The following is a 22,783-nucleotide window of genomic DNA, read 5'->3' as shown; positions in this document are numbered from 1 at the left end:
TCTCTCATTAACTACATCGTCTAAAAATTTGACATTCGCTTTTCTACATTCATGAGAAAGCATGACATCAATCAGAGGATTTTTTCACTAGAAAACCGTGATTGTCGAGTTCCGCTACAGTACGTCAGTCTATAATCAAGTTGACTGCGAATAAGGCAGACACTTCTTATAAGGGTCTGAATCGATGAAGAAACACAATCAACATCTAGCTCCGCAAAACCACAAGAAAATAGTACTGATCGATTTCGACTGACGGGGTCTACCTGATGAATATGAGCTATTAAATTCGCATTACAAGCTTTTTTCCATGTGATACTAACTGGCTTGGAATTCTAGACCTTCATTAAACCAGATTAACGTCTATTATTCTTAATTAGAGACACATTTCACCTATCTCGAGATTCTAAATCTCATCCTCTATCTGTAATAAAGTATCACTAATTTTCAATAATATTTGATCGCCGAACTGAGCGGGGAGCGAGCAAGTTGACAAGATGTGTCCAACGTCATCATTCCTTAGAGCAGGCATCATTACATACAATTGATCAGTCAGGATGACTATACATATCATAGAGAACGAATTTAACCCCTTAATGACGGAATGGCACGGTCATTAATAACACCAGACAGTGGTTTGCTTATTCCTAGCCACAATTCAGCCAATAATTGATTAAAAATCCCATGATGTCAAACAGGATAAAGTACTCATTAATTTTATAAAGACTATCAAGCCAATGACCTATTACGACTTTTATATTTAACTTAGTTCAAACAGAGCCACATCAAAGGTGTGCTCTGGGCCAACAATTCGTGTTTTTATGCTTTTTGTGGATTCAAATTACATACCATTACAGTCACTCAACTTCTTACAATGGCTTACTTATCTTTGGAGCTTTTATTCATTAATTGCCAGCTCGGACTTGCATTATTATAGTTCTTTAAAAATGCGCATATTTACCTCATTGGAAACACCATGAACTCTAAAAAGTTGAAACGCATAGAGAGTATATCTAACCCCTTTCATTTTGGGGAAGGAAATGCTACGGAACAGACCGATACTTAAGTAACACCGACTCGGATGGCTTGCTCCAAAATGTGAGGTATTTACAACCAGACGTGTAGTATACAATAATGTGAAATATCTTTGAATCTTTGTTGTATTACTGAATGGCTAAAAAATATATCATATCAGAAGCCTCTGATAGGAAAGGAAAGATGATCTGTAGCACTAAAATATCAGACCATGGTAAAGAAAGGTTAGTTGTTTATGTGAAAAAACTGTCTGTGTAGTCAGACGCATTAGTTGACATCAATATTGGGTTTATTAGCCTCGAGATTTCAAGCCCCCATTTTAAGACCAGACGAATGTGAAGCTGAAAGTGGACATAGACTGGGAGAGTATTTAATGATTGTACAGAAATGAGGTTCACGAAAAATTGAATTTTTCAAACTTTAAAGGCAAATAGGAAATGTAGACCTTCAACACTATATTACTGGTATAACAAATATTTTACAGTCCTCCAGGTGTATATGTAGGATTCTTGTTTGTTCTGTATCGAAATATTTAGTTATGTTTTAACTAGCTCTAATATATATGTCCTTCCATAGGAGGCCGGACAATGTGATCTCTTCTATGAAGATATATCCACAGTATTGAGCACAAAACCATTTCTTATGTCAATGCATAAAATCCTTTTACGAGGTTAAAATATTCTTTCTTATTTTATGCGTTCCATAATTCTATACTTATGCGTCGTATCCGGGGGAAAACAACAAAAGTAGGGGAATGCATTATCCCTCGATTCACGATGCACATGTCTGAATGTCGTGAGAATAACAAGATTACTAAAAATTATGAAGAATTTAATGTCTAATTACAATCTTTCCTCCAGCATCGTGCGAATCAAGTATCTCATGCGCCTTCTGAATATCCTTCCACTCAAAACAATATGTCGGTTTTGCATCCCATGCCCCCTTCTCCAGCTTCCGCACTATCTCCTGTAACGGTATTGCAGACAAAGGGAAATCTTCGGATCCCAATACTTTACTATGAAACAAACAAAATTGAACACCGGACTTCATCTGTACCATAGGATTGAAATCTGGTACCGGCGCCAGACCACCCAACCACCCAGCTTGTAGCATTCGACCACCGGTACGAGTGAGATTGATCGATTCCAATAAGACGCTATTGCCGATCAAGTTCAGGACTTTATCGAATGTGTGCTCTGCGGGGAATTGTGATGCTAATTGTGTCTGTTCAATTTTTGATTCTTCTACACCCATTTTCTTCAGCACCTCAAATCGTTCCTTGCGCCTTGTGGTCGCCGTGACACTGGCTCCTGCATTGACGGCGAGATTCACGGCGGCCTGACCGATTGTAGAAGTTGCTCCTCTTATAAGTAGCCTTTCTTTTGGCTTCACGTCAAGTATTGTGAATATACAGGAATATGCGGTTGAATAAACCTCTGGCAGTGCGGCGAGGTCTTCCCACGGTAGTGATGTCTCAATAGGACTGACATTCGAGACCGGCACGGTCACATATTGGCCGTATCCACCTGGACGGTTGCGACCCATGCCTCCCATGACTGCGACTACTTTGTTTCCTATAGGTAGTTCATTTCCTGGACATGATTCGACAACGCCGACGCATTCAAGTCCGGTGATGGGGTTCCATTCATCCCATTCACCTTTTCGCATGTGCATTTCGGCATGATTGAGTCCGAATGCTTTGACCTGGATGAGGACTTCTCCTTGAGCGGGTGTAGGCTTGGGGACTTGTTGATACTCGAAGACCTCCGGGCCGCCAAATTTGGATATGACGATAGCTTCCATAGTAGACATGTCGGCGCTCAAGTAACAGGTTTTGATGTATCAAAGGTTAAGTTGAATAAAATAAGTGTCGGATATAAAAGCATATGAATAGATGTTGCAGCGAACAGGCGAATTGTGAATGATCTGGTAAGTCTCCATGGCGTCCGGGTGCCATCGACTCTATTTATACTTGAGAGTGCTTTCTCTTCGTTGGGGGGAGTATGACAAACGTCATCGACTCAACAATTAGTAATCCATATGCTAATTACTACCATACTTCAGTTTTTTTTTCTTTGACAAGTTTGTTTCGTTTAGCATGTATGCATTTCCCTTTATTTTGCTGTTATAGTCGAGAAAATCATATGCGTGGACGAATCAGAAAGCCCTGCAGTGGCGGACAAACAGACTAAACCGAAATGGCAAATTCCCATCCCAGTACATGCATATACGCTAAATCGCTTCCAGTTTAGTTCTCAACGCCACCATGGGACGACAACCTTGGCTATCATTGATTTCTGCGATCCTGCAAGTCAAAGGACGGAAAGTTCGAAATGTAGCAGACTCAAAACCTCAGCAATGATCCTAGCGTCGGCTAAATTGGACTTGCCTACCTAGATTAGTCTACCAGTTGGTCAAGATCAAATGGCAGAAGAGAGAAACACACCCACTTCTCGTCGAAACTTTGTATTTGTGCCCGTCACGAACCCGGGAGAGCGAGCAGACGCACAAACTCGTCATTTAATTCGCAGTCACCCACAGCTCGAACATAATCGTCTATATCCGCGTACTTCTCCACGTAGAAAGAATATCATTGAGTTGGATGTCACACCATTGCTCGAGAACAGCCAGACCTTGGTTTCGCCACGTGGTGCGCATACACCGAGCTCCGATGTAAGAGCTTCTACCCAGCTCTTACGACAAGACGATGAGGATGGCCGAAATCAGCTAATACCGAGTCTCGTTACCGCACTGAGTGCTCATCGATTTGATCCGTTTGTTTCGTTTGATATTGGACTGAGCTATAGATCGCATCAGCTCTGGGATCACGGTTTGTGTCCTTTGCCTTCCTATAAGATTGATTCAACTCCACCAAACGTCTCTGAAAATTCTGGGGTGGAGCTGACAGTAATACAGCCTATGACGGAACATGCCCCAAATTTCGTGCACTCAATACCATCGGTTTCCTTAGCATTGCTCGAGAAACCATTGCAATTTCCCAAATGCTAGCTTCATCAGCCTGGCATCTCGTACACTATCTCCGATCCGACAACGATCGAGGGGAGGACGTGAGATATTCCTTGATTACAACGCAGTCTCTTCAACAAAAACTTGATAATCCGCTCACATGTACGACCGATGAAGTTGTTATTACTGTTTTGGCTATGGCGGCGTACGCTGTATGTTATTGAAATGACCTAGCATAATATGAAAATATTTTACCACTGCTTGTATAGTGCTGACTGAAAATTCTACAGAACTTAATTGGAAATATCAGTTTATTCAAAGTCCATGCTGATGGGCTGTCTGAGATAATACGCTTGCGTGGCGGCGAGGATAGTCTGACGTTACCATCTCTTCGATTGGCCCTATTTTGGTAAGTATTGAAACTCGAAATTAGAAATTTAAAATTCAAAACTGGTCGCATTCTAACATCTCCTAGGATAGATGTAAACGGGTGTTTCCGAGCTGACTCTTCTCCTCGCTTTCCTCCACCCTACCCGCAACTAGCAGCACAAAGCAATCTACCAACCCTCACCATGCCTTTGGAACAAAGAGAACTTTCCTCAGAGCATATATTTACTTCGATAACAGAGAGCCGAGTAGTGACCTTTATTCTATGCAAACTGCACGAGATCACCACTATTGCTCATCATCATGACACTCACCGTGCCCATTTCGCAATCTTCAGCCTCTCTCCCATGATGCATGCCTTTTTCTCTCTGCCCCGTGCAGCTGTACATGACGAGTTACACTTGCGACAACGAGAAAGCGTGCGTCTCGCGGGAATATTATTCCTGCTTAACCTGCGATATCGGTTTGACGACGAGCTGGAATCGGGTTTGATCTACGGACTGAAACTTCAAGACATGTTTCAGAAGTCTGGTATTATATCTGAATGGATCAAGGAAAGTCATAGCTCAGACGCAAGAATATTGCTTCTATGGATATCTACGGTTGCTGCTTGTTCGCCATGTATCTCAGAAACATTGCGGACCTCCTTTGTGAATTGTCTTTCACGAGTCATTGCACTCATGGGTATATCAACCTTTGAAGCTTTCGAGACGTTGATCAAGGAATTTTTATGGTGCGAGGAAGCTTTTGGTTCTGAGTTGCGTCATTTGAATAGATACTCACTATTTGACTCATAAACAAGTAAAAATTATCAACTATTTATACTCTGCTTCGCTCAAATAGATCCTGAATACTGTTACACTCTACAAAAGCATATTAGCCCATAGGCCTTTGAAGAAGCTCAAGAGTCGGACTTGGAGCGAGAGTTTGGTCGATTCGGTTGTACTGAAAGGTATGACTGTCCCCAATTTTCTTTACGCCGTGGCCCATAAATATCAAGCCTTTGTTGTGAAGTCCTTATTCCAGCGTTGAATGACTCACTAACGCACTGTTTTTTTTATTTCTCTAGCCGCGTACAAGGAGACCGACGGACTTCGTATTTACGTCTACTCAGTGATCAGTGATCCATGGGTGATTAGTCATGTATAAAGCGTAAAAGTGGCGACGGATTTGATCACGGCCATCGTTAGTCGCATCTATTTGTTTCATATAGCCAACATACATGTATGTGTGTCGATACTTTTCACTTGGTCTAGAATTACTCTGAATAAGTATTAGCACCCACGTAAAATGGGACATCAATTTTTTGAAATATAAATTGATTTATTTACGATATATCCAATGACTCAATATTAGCTCCGAATTGGTGTCGCCTGAAACAAGATTAGACTATCCTATAATCCGTGGTCCCATGTATTCTTAGATTCCGCCTTTGGGTTCCTTTAGATACCATCATTAATTTAATGTTGATGTATGCGATATATGAAACTCTCACTTGTATCATGCAAATTATCTTATATATATTCTATGTTTCATCTTCATCCTCTAAATACCCAGTCTAGTCTAGAGCCCACCCGAACTATAAGGCTGGAGAGTAAAAGAGAACGTCCTTTCCTCGCAGGGAACACGATACTTGTCCAAAGTCCGAGGTCCACAAGCACCTGTTCCAACACCACAACTCTCCACATCTAGTCTCACTCTGACAACCTTTTCTGGAACGAGGTCGCACGCATGCAATGCTTTCTCAATTGCCTCGGCACTATATCTAGTCGCAACCCATTGGAACAGCGTGGTGGTATCTTTATCGCTACCCACCTTCTGCCTTTGGACCTGTAATCCCCTTCCCCGTCCATCTCTGACCCTCAACCAGCGCGTCTCCATGCGGTTTCCGCCTTCTTGGGGTACTTCGTAGGGCGTATGAAGCTGAGCCGTGTTTGCGCTGTAAATACCCACCTTCTGAGCACGCTTTTTGTCGGCATATGCCTCTCCAGGGCCTAGACCAAACCAGCTCGCATTGTCCAACTCATCCGCAAGACGGAGATTGAGCCCAATTCGCGGCAGGTCTTTGGGTATACGTCCCTCAGGTTTCAGGTGCACCTTAATGTTTATAGCTCCATCGCCAGTGACTTGATAGGTAGTTGTAGCGTGGAATCCCCAGGCTAAAATGGGAGGTGTGAGGTATGTCTCCGTGACTATTTTGATAGTCGTTTCATTGATTTGCTCCACATTCATATAGCGTAACTGAGACTCAACCGTATCGAGACCGTAACGTCGCCATTCTAGCAGATCCCATGGAACGTCATTGTCTGTTGGAGGCCGCCAAAACCCGATGTTTAGTGAGGTGCCTTTAGAGTCTGGGGAGAGGAGCTCTTGGCCCTGGGTCTTCCAGCTTGTCAGGCTGCCAGTTGTACGAGAGAATGACAGGTTGAATGCTGCTCCGGTTACGACATGGCGAGTCGGTTCTACATAACATATAAGGGCAAATTTAGGTGTGGATAATGTTCCTCCCGCCAGGAATGATGAGCCTTCATCGAGGCGGGCTTGAAAACTGGCTACTTCAAAGTTGGCCTCTGCCCATACGGAAGCGCCAACCGTAAATATGACTGTCAGCCAAATTTCACCTGATTTAGCACGCGGGATGTTGTATGGCAGTGCCAGCTGTCCTGTCTGCCCGGCTTTGATTCTAGGCAAATCGAAGGTTCCCGCCGCGACCACCTTAGAACTATTCCCATATTAGATAAAACTGGAAGAAAAAGGTTGGCACTTACTCTTCGTCCATAACCTCGACTTTATAGGTCGCGCGGATTTCATCAAGGCTGACAAAGTCATGTCGGTTTTGGATATGGATTGTGCCATCACTGACCCAACCATGTACAGGTGCGTAAGCCTTGCGCAGCTCAACGAGCCCAGGTGTCGGAGTATGATCGCTAAAGCAGAGCCCATCGAGAACAAAACTTCCATCATTTGGAAAGTCACCAAAGTCCCCACCATAGCCGTAATATCCCTTCTCTTCGTCCCAGAGACCATGGTTCGCCCATTCCCAAATCCAGCCTCCCTGTAATCTACGATGTTGTCGGAAAGCCTCCATATATTCTTCTAACCCACCAGGTGCATTTCCCATTGCATGGGCGTACTCGCAGAGTACAATCGGCTTTTTGAAACTATCCCCTTCCTCGTTTGCAAGACGGATGATTCTCTCTACGGATGGATACATAAAAGAGAACATATCGGCGGATAGCGCCTTAGCATCACCTTCGTAGTGCACTGGCCTGCTGGGGTCCTCGCCTTTGATGTAGTCGTACATCGCCTTATGGTTCTGCCCATAGAAGGCCTCGTTACCCAACGACCAAATCACCACGCAGCTGTGGTTCTTGTCTCTCTGGACTAATTGTATAGCGCGGTCGAGGTACGCATCTTTCCATTCTGGATTGTTCGAGGTGAATTGCGCAGCAGCTTCAAAAGTAAGCTTTTTGCGCTGTTCATAATCCATTGACTCAGGGATGTCGAGCGGGCGGGCCACTGCGTCGTAGAATCCATGGCATTCCAGATCGGCCTCGTCCATAACCCACAGTCCGAGCTCATCGCATAGCTCAAATAGCTTTGGATGGGAAGGATAGTGACAGCATCGGACGGAGTTGACGTTATGACGCTTCATGAGCAAGAGATCGTCTCGGAGGAACGATAGTGGAACTGCACGTCCGAAGAGAGGATGGTGGTCGTGACGGTTTACGCCACGGAAGAGAACTGGGACGCCATTCACGGCAATGTTTCCGTTGATAATCTCGACCTGCCGAAACCCAACTCTGTGGGATATTTTCTGCAGTTCTGTTACATCGTCTGTGGTGGTTATGGAGATCTCAATGTTGTAGAGATCGGGTGTCTCCGCAGTCCACTTTTTGGGATCAGACACTTTTAGAGCAAAATCTAAGGTTCCTTGTTTGTCTTTAAAGATGCCACTTTGGGATTCGATGCGCTTTTCGCGGTCCGAAGTGTCAAAGAGCGTGACTGTAACGGTGCTCGGTACGGTGACAGTCAAATCAACGGACACCTTGAGTTCTGCATCAATATAACTTTTGTCTAGCTCTGTCCTAACACGGAAATCTTCGATGCGTGCAATGGATGGGAATGCAATGAGGGTCACATCTCGGAAGATGCCTATATCGATCAGCAGGTAATGCGAGGATAGGCTAGGATGGGTAAATACCAGATAGCCACCATTGGTCCTGGTCCTCGATGTAGGACCCATCCGACCACTGGTAGACACGAAGAAGGACTTCATTACTTTCGCCGCGCCTCGCTAATTTTGAAATATCAAACTCTGCTGGGTTCCGGCTACCTTGCGCATATCCCACTTCTATGCCATTGACCCAGATATGGTAAGCACTATCTACTCCATCGAAGCGCAGTCGCAGTTGACAAGATTTGTCCCATTCTGGGGGAACGAAGAATGTTCTCCGATATGTACCAGTTGGATTTTCGCTTGGTACATGTGGAGGGCAGCAAGGAAAAGGGAAAATAACATTTGTATAGTGCGGGCGGCCATAACCCTGCAACTGCCAATGCCCCGGCACAGCAATGGGCTTCCAAATTGTTGCTTCCTTTGCAGTGACATCTGAATTAGAATCCGTTTTCGGCTGTGGAGCAAGTAGAGGCGAGGCTGCATAATTAAAGTCCCAATTACCGTTGAGGGAGATGAAAGTGTTGGGGAGGAAATAAGCCCGCGGTTTTAGGCGGTTGCGCTCGAGAACTCTAGGGTTTTCCCAGTCGTTAATGGTCTGTTTTTCCGTCATCTTGGTTCTATATGCTCAAGATGGGTGCAAACGATAACTTTTGAATTATATAAAGCCCAAGAAACAGCCGCTTCTTATGCTTTCCATTGCTCTATTGCCTTCAAATGACGATCTCATGGCACTACGTATTCCAGTATGAAATGGCCCACTGGTGATATTACTTATGACCCCCGCTTTCCGGGGAGTTTCGGTCCGAAATTGGGATTGCCATATAGCACAGGTGACAGGCTTCGATTTCGACCCAGACCGCTCGGGGAGCCCGGTCCGACTAGAGAAGGCTGACACAGACGTCAACTAGTGGGGTACACATGTAGTGTTATATATATTAACTAGATCAATTGATCACCTCTTAGATGGTAAATGAGATATAGATAACATTAAGCAATGTAGATACGTTCATCTAATTATAGGATTATAGGGGGCAGTTTCTTTAGGTTAGGCACTGTTTGGGCTTTTATTATATGGACTTATAGGACGCGCGGGGCGAGCGAGGACGGATTGAGGATTTGTGGCAGAACCAAAGTTTTGGATGAGGCAGGTTTATGTAGCAACAGCCGCTGATGTAGATCTTAGCTCGGTGTTAAATCTCGACCACAAGGTGAAGTACTGACGAGGGTCTAGAAACGAGGAATTGGGGGCTTTATTGGGTATTATAAAGGGTTCTGAGGGCAACGCGTAAATCAATCAATCAATAAGTCGTTTTTGAGTCAGAGATTAGCGGTATCACAGGATTGAACTTTAAGCATTCAGTTTTGTCCGGTGATAGCCACCTTGGAAATATCACTAAAGCAACTGCACATCACCCATTTCCCAGTACCGCCAGTAATACTAAACTATCAAGTTAGACGCCGACAGCCTTTTCATCAGCTTCAACATGCATAGTGCGAAGCACAGTTCCGGCATCACGCTTGACGAGACTGCGTTTTACAGGGTTCGGAGCCTCAAAGACCTCGTCCAGTTCCTCCAAAGTGCGATCCTTGGTTTCGGGAAAGTAAAAATACATAAATACAATCTCGATAAGGTCCCAGAAAACAAAAACCAGATAGAAGTAGTATTTGATGTTTTCGAATGCTGGACCAGAGCTGTACTGGATGATCACACTGCTGATAGCGGAGGCCAGGTTTCCCACAGCGGTACCCTTCGCACGCGTTGTTGTTGTTAAGCACTCCGCAATGTACATAGACTGCAAAGGCGTCCATCCAAAAGAGAAGATAATTCCAAACAAGTAAATAAAGGCAATGGTTGTGTTAGCGGCGGAGGTATTAGAAGGGTCTTCAGTTGCTATCTTTGATGTCCCGGTAATGATTGCAAATGAAACCGAGCAGAAAAGCAGCGAGTAAATAAGAAGAGGACGACGACCTATAGTATCTGTCATTCGTGCACCAAGGATGGCGCCGAGGAATGAAAGAGGCGAATAGATTCCATTGAGAAGAAGTTTTCGACTCTCGGACGTAATACCTGCATTCTCTAGCATGACTGGGAGATAATAGCTGGTAACGCTGTTTCCTGAGAGCTGGCCGAAGCATGCCATACCAATAGCACAGATTAAACGATGGCGTGCTGAGTGTCCCGTATATAGCTCACGGTAGTCCCACCAAGCCTTATCCGACCCATCAGTGATAATGCTACGCTGCATCTCTTTGACTTGCAAAAGCACTATGGGATGATTTGCATCACCTTCCCCATGATACTTGGCAAGGACTGCAGTAGCATCTTCGGTTCGATCATGGGCCATTAGCCATCGAGGGGATTCAGGAATAAACCAAACTCCAATTGCGACAAAGACGGAAGAGATAAGCTGACACCAGATAGGGATGCGGAATGAATATGAGCTGTCAAGTTTGGCACATCCATAGACGACCCAGGCAGCCAAAATGGAGCCAATATACCTATCGATAATTAGTTACTGGACGGACAACTGTGAATGACTTACCTACCATGTGGTGTTGTACAACCCGGTGAGTGTTCCTCTCCAGGCTGGATGAGCCATCTCACTAACGTAGCATGGGGCACTGACGCAGCAAAAGCTCACACCAAAGCCAAGAATGAAACGTCCGGCAAGAAACATGCCCTTATTAATAGATGGAGCCTGTATACATGTCCCAATAATGATAATCGTGGCTCCGGTAAACATACCCATCCGACGGCCAAAATAGTCATTTATAGGCCCGGTGAGCAAGACAGCAGGAATAGAGCCGATATTGTACATGGCGAATACAAGACCGGTGGAAGATCCAGCAGACTGCCTGTTATTTGGGTCAGAACTATTTTCTAAAAATTTGCGCCAAAGGAAGTGAGACTTACATATGAAAGAAGCTTTGGTATGTGGTCATGGCATTAAGACCGCCCATCAGAGAGCCATCATAGCCATTCAGACAGCCGCACAGGTAGGCAACAAGAAGACAGACATAGAGACGATACATGGACCGAGTGAAAGGATTATATTTGGAGTTGACTGCATCATGTGCCACTCTAACCTCAATTTCCTCAACAGTTTCATGCTGTTCAGCACCCAGCTGCACATTTTTCACTTCAGTAGTCATGATAGACAGAGTGCCTTGAATCAAATTTTCGAAAGTCCGTCCGCAATTTCTTGTGTATAGGTCTTGTAATCATGCACCTCTACCACGTCTACTTATATCCCTTCCCATGACCTTAGAAGATAAATTGTCTAGAGCACCAGAAAAAGCCAGGCCCAATCAAAGAGGACCATAAAGAGCGAAGCGCTTAAGCCTTGGCCGTAATTAAGCTAAAGCCATGCATTACCCCACGGAGAAAAGAAATTTAAGCACGCGCTAAAAGAAAGGTAACAATATCGGGGATGTCGGATTCAACAAAGACCGCCATTTCGAGATGCTCTACATTTGTGGGGTGCGCTACATGAAGCCTTCCTCTCTTTCGCTCGATGGCTCGGACGAATATAGAGCATCTATGTTTTACCGTAGCCCTTTTGTTCTGAACAATGTCTCCTGAATCGATTTGCTTGTGCTGCTGATATCCCTAAACATCTCGATTACAGCTTCGGAGACCGGTCCGACAATAGGGCTTTTATTTCCACACAATATTTTTGAACCTGGATCGTAAATTATCATGTGATGTTTCTTCTGTGCGCTCATTTTATTACTGGCTGCATCTGTGTTGCCTGTATAACCCCGCCGGAGACAGTAGGCACAGTTAGTTGGCTGTCGTCTAAGCGAGACCAGAAATAAAAACGCCACCAGGTATTCGCTATGCAAGAATGCTTTGACCTGGTGGATAAATTTTAAGCAGTAACAATTTTCCGCTCAAATGCCGATGTGCTAAATTGAAAGGGGTAACTAATAACCTCGGTTCCGACATCCGCGAAAGTAACCTTAATTCTCTTCTTCAAGTCTAAAGTCCTGAGTGAAACGGATTTCCCAAGACAACATTGAAACGACCTCGAAAATGTACAGGCCAAATACCTTCCCAGTTTGGTAGAGGCTATGATATCTTATACGATGCAGAACTTAAGGCCCTTAGAGCATTTTTCGCTCTAGTTGAGACGCATGAATGGTTTTAATCTACAGAATGATCATATTACCATTTGAGGAGGAGCATTGGGTATGCATCTCCGTTTTTATATCATAAAGGAGGTAAATCTAACTATCTAAAATTGTTCGAAGAGATGAATTCACGTCTTCAATTAATTTGATACTTCGCATAACACTGGGAGACAGCCCCTGCATCGGAATTTGTATCCACTGCGTGAGATGTTTGCTGATATTTGGTCCGATTTCCACAACCCCAAATGGGAGACATCTTCGAAGGGAATCCTCTCGAGAGATTGCTAAGACGATAAGCATGACGGAAGCCATCCTAATACCAAGTCAGCAGGCAGACGAGATAGAGATGAGAAGGGAACGTACGAAAGTGAACAGATCCACGTGTCCACCATGACTGTCTGAGGAAAACCACTCAAATTCTCTGCATGTAAGCAACATGCATCTAAACAGGTCGTACATCCGTCAGAGACGATGGGTGGGATGGAGTCCCCTCGTGCTGTTAATGATAGAGCCCACGTCAGATATGGTCGGTAAATGACGCTTTTACATGTTAGGTAGCGTTGGCGGAGAAAACCTCCCTCTGCTGAGGGAATAATTTCTTTATTCATGGAGAACTGAAAAGGAAGTGGCAAGAGAACCTTCCAGTTCTCCAATTGATTATCAAGTTCCACCACCACCGATGGGAATTGGTTGATGTCGGATGCTACACCTCCTTTCCTGGCGTACAGGAGTTCGTGAACTCGGTTGAGTAGTCGACGCATAGAAATACAGGCAAGAAAATATAGCGACGAGTTCTCTTCGTCAACTGAGGATGCATGAGTATGGTATTCACCCGGCAATGGAATAGAGGACTCGATCTCAGCGATTCCTGTCTGAGGAAGAGCCGAGAGCTCTGCGAGGTAGTCACTGCTGCCTATTAGACCCGAACACACTCAGTTGGAACCGATATAGAGTGACCTTTCCAAAATATAGCATGACCAAAAGATTCGGCGCAGACATTCTATCGAGTCCGTAGAAACTTCTGAGGTATGGTAAGACAGAAGGAGACGGCACTTGCTCGCAGTGGCGCTAATAAATGACCACGCTTGTATGGGCCGCTGAAGGAAGGCAAAGAATAGGCTGATATTTGTTAACGTTTATTTCTTATCGAATTTCGAGGCCACACACGCGGTGAAGAACAAACATTGTACTGCTTCTGTGGTACATTCTGCCTGTGCTAGGTGAATTCTTTTAAATGCATAATCGAAGTAAAGTGCACTAATCAGCTGCCATCGATCTCGCTGCTCCGAATATGTAGACTTTTCGATCGTATCCACCGTCGCGGAATGAACAAGCTCACTTGCACAGCCTAGTGCCATCACTAATATAGATAAACAGGAGCTGATGTCTTCATCAAGATTATTGGAGAGTATCTGCTGCTGGACCATTATGGCAGTAGCTCTTGACAGGGTTGGGTACCAAAAATTGATATTCCGCTCGAAACTCTGTAAAATACACTCTACCTCTGACTTACTCGCATACGGTACTATTCCAGCTGTTCGATGCTTGAGCGGTGGCCGTAGGCTCTCCAGATGGAAGACTGATCCGCTGTAGTTTTGACGTAAGGCATGAAAGTCCTGAAGATGTGGCCAAGTGAGGATTGATTCTGTGGTGGAAGAGTGAAATTGAGAGAGGATTGCGTTGGAGATATGGTCTGCTGGGCTGTCCAATTGATGATTGGATTCATTGGTCGCTGGAGAGATGAAAGCTAGGGGAGATGTAACCCCTTGTATGTCGACGGGAATTTTGGATCCTATTATTGATTGCTATATGATGATAAGCCGTTACTGAGAACTATTTGACTTATTTCCGGAAGCACTTACCAGCTGCAAAGACAATTTCTGAAGCATACTCTCCGAGCGCAAAGCAACGTCTAAAATTACATCCGATTTGTTCTTGCTGACCAACGTTGTGTCAACAATTAAGACCTTACCCCGAGCGGCTAGAGATCATTGATTTTGGTAGAATAACTCACGGCATGGCCTCAACACCGTAACCACATTCCTCACCGGCAGATGCACAGGTAGAACATGGTTGCCTGCCATCACATCTGATAAAAGACAGTCAAAATGAGCCGTGCCATGACCCTTGATGGTTGGTGTATATTCTCTACATACCGAACTTTCCGAAGGCGACAAGCATCACACTGCCAAAATAGCTGTCAGTCCTATATGCCGCCAATGGTGAAGCCTGAAATGAATTACGGCATGAGATGTTCTCTTGCGCTTCCGCGACTCGGGTTCTCCACCGATGTCCATTATGATTTCCAACGAACGGAAACAAATTGAAGAACTACTACAGCCTGTCTGCTGGCCATGCATGCCGATTTGTGATACTGAAGTTTTACTCCATCCAAGGAGCTAATATAGTGGCGGCCCAATAGCATACCCCACCGGCCACTACGATTGGCAATGTGATGCGGGGAAATTTTGAATACGACGACTTCATGCAGACGCTCGGCTACTCGGCTCCGATAACCCCGGCCGGTGATTGCCACTTTTATCGGCGTATCAACATTTCTTCATGCCACACCATTGAACTGGAAGCTTTTTACAAACATACTCTTTGTTTGGTCAGGTTGTATGTATTAATTTCGCGAAGAGGGGGGACGATAAAGTTTAATTACATATTTCAAGTTTTTCAACAATGTCCGAAGGAAAGAATATGAGATGCGGAGGAATGAAATTTAAGGCGAGCAAACATTGGTAAAAAGTACAGGGTAATTTGAAGAAACGAGGAACTGATTTACTTGAATCAATATCTAAATGCGCAACGGACAACTGTTGCATCAGTTGATACCTCACCCTCCTCCAGCTCACTGCGAGGACAAGTACATTTAATCGGGTTATTTTGAGGATCAAGTTTAGGGAGCTCTGATCACAATGGCAGGAAGATATGTTAGGCCCTCTATCCGCTATCCACCAATGCCTAGCACACCGCTGCTCCCAGGCGATGCCCTAGAAAATTCTCCCGATGCTTTCTGGCAATGGCGTTGACGTCTCTGCGCGTTCCAGCGTGTTGAATAACAAACTTTATCCCATACTATCAGACATGTGGGAAATGCTTTGCCCGAGCAAGGTAAAATGTTTTAGGCACAACTTTAACTTATACTGTACCTGGTATTTTTAGTTTGGCTTTGTAATGAAAAACTGTCAGGCTCTACCAATACCAACCGTCATAGCTATAAAAGATACGCCCATCTCCCCAACCTCCTTACTGCTACAAACCGTGAAAAGTTGAAATCGTCCTCAGGTGACAATTATCCTAAAATACTCGCACTTTTTCTGTTTTTTTTTCTCCGGCGGCCGCTCAGCAAGGTCTTGCTATCCAGCCATTTCGTCTGAGCAACTCGCTGATGTCAATAACGTCAAACTAAGCTGGGATATTGCTAACACCAATGCGGGTTCTTATATTGTGCAGAGAAGACTAGAGAGATCGACCGATTTCTCAACAATTGCTAATGTTTCTGGCAATACCTATGACGATTATAACCTGGCAATAACACAATACGTCTATCGGGTCACCTCTGCTCAGAATACATCGAATGAAGTCTACATAACTACATTCTCGCCGAAGGAAGCCGAATACGCAATTTATGATAATACCCAGGTATCTTCATATCTTGGTAAGTCCAATATCAAGGCGCATGGGTTGTATTATCGATACAACTACATCGAGAACGGCACTGGAACATTCTACATCCAAGAACAGTCTTCCAGGGACGGGTACAACTTCAATGAAGACCGGGTAGTTATCACGTCTCAAACAATTTGCGCCTCTATTGAAGGTAGCCTCTGTCATTTGGAGCGCGCTACATTTAACCAGAACCCGGACACGGGAGAGGTTGTTATGTGGGCGCATCTGGAAAATGCTATCAACTATGATCTTGCTCAGGTCGCGTGCGCGAGTGGCCGGCCCAATAGTAACTGGAGCTTCCACGGCGCCTATAGACCTCTCGGATATGACTCGCGCGACATGACTGTCTTTGTCGACAATGATCCTGCCATGTCGGCCTATCTTATTTCAGCCGTTGGCGTCAATACGAACATGACCGTCATTCAGTTAACATCCAATTGGACGGCTGTAGACAAACTTGTCAATACGGTCTATGTTAATCAGTACCGCGAAGCACCTGCCATGGTTAAAGTCGATGAAACTTACTATTTGTTCACGTCTCGTGCCGCAGGCTGGTATCCATCTCAGCCTCTTTACATTACCTCGAAATCAATCCCATCAGCGTGGAGCGAAGCTCGTGAGCCAGCTGATGCCGCAACGTATGGCTCACAGTCTGGGGTTATCAACAAAGTCGGTAACTCCTACGCCATGCTGTCGGATCGATGGGGGGCAAGCTGGTCCCCGGTGGATGGTGAGAATCGGCAATACATGCTTCCGATTTCTTTTGCCCCAAACGACGAAGGCTCTGCATACTACAAGTTTTACCAGAAGACAGGATACCTACTACCAGGCTTTGCTAATAGTAATAAAGTGGGGGTTTTTGGGATACAGAGTGGAAAAATCCTCTCGGTTGGAAAAAGTGTGACCCCAAATCCACCTGGCGGTACCAATATAACTTACGTAAATGACGGCATTTATGATGATCCATCTGCTTATTTTGTTCCATCTGGTTATCCATTCACCTTGACAGTTGACTTAGGTGATAGTCTTAAAATTACTCAGGTGGATCTGACCACTAGAATGGTCCAGGGAAGCGAGACCTATTATCAATTAACAGTCATGGGCTCAGTCGATGGTACCAGCTATGAGGATATTGGGGACGCCTCAAATAATACTCAAGTCGGCTATATTCCTAATTTTGTCGCTAGTGAGAGGTCATATCGCTACGTTCAAGTTAATGTCTCCCATATTATCAACACCCATAACGGGCATGAGGCTGAATATTTCGGAGGTGTCATTGAGTATACTGTTTACGGTTATTAACTGGAAATTAACCTAGAAAGGATATCAGTTTAAATAAAATGAGTTAGTAACTATAGCCCAAATAACTCTGACCCTAAGCATATGAATAACTAATAGCCACTATCGCTACATCCAGGTTATCCTACTAGACTATATCGACCACAACCTCATCGCAATTTGGAATTTTATGCGAAAGTTTTGCGCTCTCATCAACTACACATCGACGACCAACAACATAATTGACAAAGAAATCCTTGTTGACGCTCTAGGCTCTGTCACGTACCGTCTCATCCACCTAGAGTACGACACTTCGTTTCTTGATGAAGCAGTTCGGCTTGGCTTCTTAGCTTTTTGCTCTTGCATCTTTCTACAGTGGAATGATGAGGATGGTGGAATATCTAAACCGAAATGTCGTCGTTTATCTAACTTCTATGAAGACTCTATTCACAGTCTTATAATTAAGAATTCATTAGAAAGCGATTTGATGCATTCAAGAATCTTGTATGGCTTATAATGGTTGGAGTAATCTTAGTATTTAGCGGGAAGCAAGCCGAGGAAAATATTTGGCTCTAGCCTTCCTTAAACGAGATCGCTAATCTCTGTGAAGTAAGATCTTAGAACGGGATGAAAGATATCATGAAGTCATTTCTAGGGATCGACATGGTACACGACGTCCTAGGGAACCTTTTTATTTGAGTCAACGAAATCGGTGTTGAAAATTTAAATTTCAAACATATACGTCTGGAAACCGATTCCTTGCTATCACAAGGAGCATTCAAGTCTATATCTTTAGCTGTAAGCGTCAAAGTTTACCACTTGTACACGCCATCCTCGTGCACGAATTTACCAACTGCATCATCTCTTTCTCCTTCGAGTACGCCCAAAATAACCCTCCCTGAAACCAGAGGATTCCCGGCCAAACCCCCGGCATTCCGCTGCTCCTCAGACTTTCCCCTCAGATTCGACCGTACAAGACCTGGGCAAACAGAGAATATTTTGAATCCTTTCTCTCTACCGAGACTTTTCTGCGCTTGCACAGTCATCATATTCAACGCGGCCTTGGACATTCGGTACGCGTCAAAAGGGTGCGGGTAATTTGGATTCTTAGGGTTGTCTGCCTGAGCAAAAGCACCTAACCCGCTAGAAACTTGAATCACATACGCTCCATCGCGATATATCGATTTCTCGAGCAAGGGCTGAAAGGCTTGAAGCATCAGCATTGGCCCAAGTACATTGGTGTCGAACAAGTTCCGTAACCCTTCTCTGGTATAAGGTTTGGTTCCTCCAGAGGTAGTGGCCGCATTGTTTATCAGAACGTCAAGGTAGCCGAACTCAGACTCCACCAATTTAACTGCTGAGGCAATTGATTCCTCATTGGTGACATCAAGCTGGACTAGTGACAAAGTGCCTTTAATGGGTAGGGATGATGAGGTTTTGATTTCATCGAGAGCTTCCTGCCCATTAGTGATGCTACGACTGGCTAGGATGACGTGGTAGTCTGGGGATTTTGCAGCGATAGTATGGGCTGTGGCATAGCCTACCCCGGAGTTTGCACCTTTCGATTAATTGAACGTCAGCTACACCAATCCCCAAAAGTCTAGCAGTTGATTTCAATTTCAACGCGCTAGTAAATCCAATAAATATATATATCGGGGGTAGCAACACTCACCAGTGATCAAGAAAGTTCTCTTCAAATTGGCCATTTTTGATAAGTCACTTTGACAAAGTGACTGGTGATTTAATAAATCAGTTCGACAACTTCTTAAGCAGGTGGAACATTAGATGGAAACCATTGACGGACATTTGTAGCCGTGCCATTGTAGGACTGCTTTATATAGTTCTGGTTGTGCTCATTGATTACACCGATCCGTCGGAAATACAATCTTAACACCGAAAATCAAGAATCATAAGATAGACTAAATTCCATGTCATGTCACTGAGAAGCGTCGTAACAATGATGGCGATGGATCAACATCAACTTGTCAAATGTGTATATCGTTATCCAATGACATACAGCATAAGCCCTAACAAGGCTAGCGTATTAGCATTAGTGTGACGCTATTCTGTACTTGGGAAATAATTTCTCATTGGATGCGGTGTTGAAAACCAACCAGAAGCACGTAACTAGATGAGTCAGCACCTGGAGCAGTTTTATCATGCTTCAGTGTTCGGTTGTAAACGATTCTGATCTATTATTTTTGAACGGATTTAGCATTTTACAGAATACAACGTCCGATAGACAAGCGTTGCTTTTCAAGTTCCAAGTTTGAATCCCACTCACTAAATTTTCAGTAGAAGTTGACCTTGCGAAGGAAGTCCACACCCCTTGACGGAATTACTAGATTTTTAATGTACCGTGTAATATCGAATGGCCGGTGCAATATTGTGCAAAATATCAATTGATTTCACAGATCATATTGTCCTTCTATCGGTACATATTATGACTACATATTTTGTCCAAAATTAACACCAGACTGCTCTATGTAGCATGGACAGCATTTCTTGGGAAATATAATATGAATTAGGTTCTGATTGGATTATGAAGGTTGCTAGTACATGTAAACCCGCACCTATAGCATGTCACAAGCTAAGCTGTTTCGTTATATTCGTCTTTGATCATTCTGAGCTGTTCTGTTCGAACGGATGTAACATTGGACAGTAGATTACCCGATGGAGAAGTGTCTCTTTTCAAATTAGTCCTTGTTGACATCCATTTCAATATGAATCCAAGTGGGACCGTGGAGCGATTGTTTATCTTCAATACGAATTAAAAATAATCACTAGCCATCTGACTTTAAACACACCAAGAGTTTAAGGACTAATTGTTACAAAGATTGTCCACTTCTATCAGGGTAGTTTGATATTTCTATATCAATTGATTCCTATGGTGCATGTATTCATCAATGATATGTACATGTAACAAAATTATAGACAGACAAATTTTATATGTAGCATCTAAAAACCCCGATGATGACTTGAGGCTGTATGATCAAGTCATTTTTAGTTATGGATTTATAACTCTATCAACTGCTTTGCATAATCGGTACACCTGTCTATGGGGCCTATGAATAGGAAAAAATCCTTTTGGGACAATTTAGGTGACATAGTAGCTACGCAATTACTGGCTGGAGGAAAAAAACGAATTTTTTGCTTAAGTCAACTTTTGAACGTATCAATCCAAGTATAATCACTACTATATTCATCTGTGAGGAACATAAAGTCCTTTCTCGGCTCTAAGAGTATATAGATGCTCTCGAGGGCGACATTTCCTTATATCCTGTTTGCCGCTGATAAGTCTAGACCTAGTTCCATTGAGCAAGAGATCTTGTTGTTCCATTGTATCATCTGCGAAGCACAAAATTGTCTGTTAATAGTAAAGTAAATGCGCTTCCGGTTAGTTTCATTACAACTGTAAATATGACAAATCTCGGGTAAAACTTGCCTGTCGAAGATAATCAAGACAGTGCGGCCAATGAGCATTATCATGCTGGTCCATTCCAATATCCCTTCCCTCTTTGGCTTGCTGTAAAGCTCGCCTTAACGATACTAGGCAGTGTAGTTGATGAAACCTGGAGTTCGTTAACGGAGCGTTTATTGATAATCTCGAGGGCTGGAGAAAAACAGTCGTAATTACTTACATGCTAATAGATTCAACAGTTCGTTGCTGATCCAAATCATCTATTCTAATCAAAGATGAATTTCCCGTCTCAGACCACAAATAATCAAATTTGTGATCGAGTGTCATATATTTTTCCGTCGCCCCATAGCTGTAGAAAATCGTGTCGTCTCTGTCTTTATTCCCCGGGTATGAATATTGACCCCATAAAAACAAAGTAACACAGGCAATCGATAATATGATGTTCACCAGTGATTGTGAAATAAAAGCTAGCACCACTAGCTTCTTAGGAATTGCACGTGAGAAAATCGGGTATCGATATTGTTGAGACGGATATGTTCCACTATTCAAAAGAGTATCGTTTTCCGTATCGTGCAAAGGACTACCGGTTGCATAATCCTGATCAAACCCAGAGTCTCTTGAGGTTTGCATTGTGAGTACTTTGACTTTCCAAGTGAATATGTCAACGTAGTGACTAGGGGGAGATATAATAGGCTGAGCTGCTCAAATGAAAGCGTCTTCCTTAGTAATATTGGCGGGTGAATAGCCGTATCGAATGGGGCCAAATTCTACCACCTCCAGTAACAATAAGCTTTCGACGTACGCTATCGGATTCTAAACTAACAATATGTCTCCGATGGATCCGGTCAACTCCACATATACGCTGTGCCATTTGCTAGCGTATACCGATCCAATGAAATGGTCAGTATGGAGTAGCTCCAACAAATTATGGTGTAATAAATGTGGACGTGGACGAAGATGGGTTAAAGCAAATACAATGGCAAATTCACCTTGAAATAACATGGTTAATAACACTGAATTACGCTTTGACAAAATTACCCAATGCCCCGCGACACAAGACAGCTAAGGGTACATAAAGTGGCCTGTTCCCCTGCATATAGATCTCTTATGCATATTCCTGTGGACTTCTCCATCTCAAATAATCCTCAGCCAAACTAAGCAAGAGACAATAGGAAATATCTCAATCATGCAGTTGTCTATGCTCCTCGCTGGTGTAGGCTTGGTCGCCTCAGTGTTAGCCAGCCCAGTCCCTCAAGGTAATATTAGAAATAATAAAAGTATTTCTCATCGGTATAGATATTAACTATGTAATAGGAAAGCGTGGAGATGAAGCAGTTGGGTACATTACTGGTTACGAAAAAGAGAAGGCGAAGCAGTAGGGTACATCACTGGCTACGAAAAGCGTGAGGATGAGGCAGTAGGTTATATAACCGGGTACGAGAAGAGAGACGATGAGGCTGTGGGGTATATCACTGGCTATGAAAAACGGGAAGATGAGGCTGTGGGTTACATTACTGGTTATGAGAAAAGAGAGCAAATGTAAAAGGAAAGCCCTGGGTGCTTAGGATTTCGACTGACTGGCGATCAACTTGGGGTCATGAAGGGTTGCTTTTCTGATATGCGACATTACTGTGCGGCACGTATCTGAATCCTTCAAACCATTTCACAGGCACTTGAGTCCAAGGAGCTGGAGTCTATACACATCCAAC

The 22,783-nt window shown here is 43.8% G+C and overlaps 8 protein-coding genes across 8 annotated transcripts; 2 read left to right on the top strand and 6 right to left on the bottom strand.

Moving 5' to 3' along the window:
* Nucleotides 1-1,863: 1,863 nt before the first annotated feature.
* On the bottom strand, nucleotides 1,864-2,835 carry BGW36DRAFT_295415 (chaperonin 10-like protein; the record flags this gene model as incomplete). Its single annotated transcript, XM_046211182.1, has 1 exon — nucleotides 1,864-2,835. The coding sequence occupies one exon, from the start codon at nucleotides 2,833-2,835 to the stop codon at nucleotides 1,864-1,866; it is 972 nt and encodes a 323-aa protein (XP_046072575.1).
* A 476-nt stretch (nucleotides 2,836-3,311) lies between these two features.
* Nucleotides 3,312-5,223, top strand: BGW36DRAFT_379602 (uncharacterized protein). Its single transcript, XM_046216228.1, has 4 exons — nucleotides 3,312-3,862; nucleotides 3,949-4,211; nucleotides 4,290-4,408; nucleotides 4,475-5,223. The coding sequence occupies exons 1-4, from the start codon at nucleotides 3,457-3,459 to the stop codon at nucleotides 5,181-5,183; spliced, it is 1,497 nt and encodes a 498-aa protein (XP_046072574.1). The 5' UTR covers nucleotides 3,312-3,456; the 3' UTR covers nucleotides 5,184-5,223.
* A 726-nt stretch (nucleotides 5,224-5,949) lies between these two features.
* Nucleotides 5,950-9,176, bottom strand: BGW36DRAFT_296558 (beta-galactosidase; the record flags this gene model as incomplete). Its single annotated transcript, XM_046211283.1, has 3 exons — nucleotides 5,950-7,108; nucleotides 7,155-8,541; nucleotides 8,591-9,176. The coding sequence occupies 3 exons, from the start codon at nucleotides 9,174-9,176 to the stop codon at nucleotides 5,950-5,952; spliced, it is 3,132 nt and encodes a 1,043-aa protein (XP_046072573.1).
* An 841-nt stretch (nucleotides 9,177-10,017) lies between these two features.
* Nucleotides 10,018-11,719, bottom strand: BGW36DRAFT_427815 (lactose permease; the record flags this gene model as incomplete). Its single annotated transcript, XM_046220458.1, has 3 exons — nucleotides 10,018-11,065; nucleotides 11,114-11,422; nucleotides 11,481-11,719. The coding sequence occupies 3 exons, from the start codon at nucleotides 11,717-11,719 to the stop codon at nucleotides 10,018-10,020; spliced, it is 1,596 nt and encodes a 531-aa protein (XP_046072572.1).
* A 1,020-nt stretch (nucleotides 11,720-12,739) lies between these two features.
* Nucleotides 12,740-15,128, bottom strand: BGW36DRAFT_379597 (putative C6 transcription factor). Its single transcript, XM_046216227.1, has 8 exons — nucleotides 14,944-15,128; nucleotides 14,857-14,885; nucleotides 14,715-14,789; nucleotides 14,563-14,638; nucleotides 13,868-14,505; nucleotides 13,658-13,819; nucleotides 13,064-13,606; nucleotides 12,740-13,013 (listed from the first exon to the last, which is right to left on the bottom strand). The coding sequence occupies exons 1-8, from the start codon at nucleotides 15,058-15,060 to the stop codon at nucleotides 12,797-12,799; spliced, it is 1,857 nt and encodes a 618-aa protein (XP_046072571.1). The 5' UTR covers nucleotides 15,061-15,128; the 3' UTR covers nucleotides 12,740-12,796.
* Nucleotides 15,129-15,276: 148 nt separating this feature from the next.
* Nucleotides 15,277-17,677, top strand: BGW36DRAFT_461772 (glycosyl hydrolase; the record flags this gene model as incomplete). The annotated part of the gene is made up of 2 exons (XM_046222143.1): nucleotides 15,277-15,817; nucleotides 15,992-17,677. The coding sequence occupies exons 1-2, from the start codon at nucleotides 15,713-15,715 to the stop codon at nucleotides 17,675-17,677; spliced, it is 1,791 nt and encodes a 596-aa protein (XP_046072570.1). The 5' UTR covers nucleotides 15,277-15,712.
* Nucleotides 17,678-18,465: 788 nt separating this feature from the next.
* Nucleotides 18,466-19,359, bottom strand: BGW36DRAFT_359642 (putative short chain dehydrogenase/reductase; the record flags this gene model as incomplete). Its single annotated transcript, XM_046214093.1, has 2 exons — nucleotides 18,466-19,211; nucleotides 19,326-19,359. The coding sequence occupies 2 exons, from the start codon at nucleotides 19,357-19,359 to the stop codon at nucleotides 18,466-18,468; spliced, it is 780 nt and encodes a 259-aa protein (XP_046072569.1).
* A 1,931-nt stretch (nucleotides 19,360-21,290) lies between these two features.
* On the bottom strand, nucleotides 21,291-21,704 carry BGW36DRAFT_359641 (uncharacterized protein; the record flags this gene model as incomplete). The annotated part of the gene is made up of 1 exon (XM_046214092.1): nucleotides 21,291-21,704. One exon carries the CDS (start codon nucleotides 21,702-21,704, stop codon nucleotides 21,291-21,293), a length of 414 nt encoding a protein of 137 aa, XP_046072568.1.
* Between the last annotated feature and the right edge of the window lie 1,079 nt (nucleotides 21,705-22,783).

Source organism: Talaromyces proteolyticus (assembly GCF_021365285.1).
Source record: "Talaromyces proteolyticus strain PMI_201 chromosome Unknown BGW36scaffold_6, whole genome shotgun sequence".
In the NCBI taxonomy this organism is placed as follows: domain Eukaryota; kingdom Fungi; phylum Ascomycota; class Eurotiomycetes; order Eurotiales; family Trichocomaceae; genus Talaromyces; species Talaromyces proteolyticus.
Note: the sequence above shows the minus strand (reverse complement) of the source record. Positions and strands in the feature narration are given on the sequence as shown.

Coding starts and splice junctions, on each gene's coding strand:
- BGW36DRAFT_379597 (XM_046216227.1), bottom strand. CDS start 15,060: ATGCATGGCCAGCAGACAGGCTGTAGTAGTTCTTCAATTTGTTTCCGT. Junction 14,639..14,714: donor TACGGTGTTGAGGCCATGCC/GTGAGTTATTCT, acceptor AACGTTGGTCAG/CAAGAACAAATCGGATGTAA. Junction 13,607..13,657: donor TCATGCTATATTTTGGAAAG/GTCACTCTATAT, acceptor AATAGGCAGCAG/TGACTACCTCGCAGAGCTCT.
- BGW36DRAFT_379602 (XM_046216228.1), top strand. CDS start 3,457: ATGGCAGAAGAGAGAAACACACCCACTTCTCGTCGAAACTTTGTATTT. Junction 3,863..3,948: donor GCATCAGCTCTGGGATCACG/GTTTGTGTCCTT, acceptor ACAGTAATACAG/CCTATGACGGAACATGCCCC. Junction 4,212..4,289: donor TGGCTATGGCGGCGTACGCT/GTATGTTATTGA, acceptor AAAATTCTACAG/AACTTAATTGGAAATATCAG.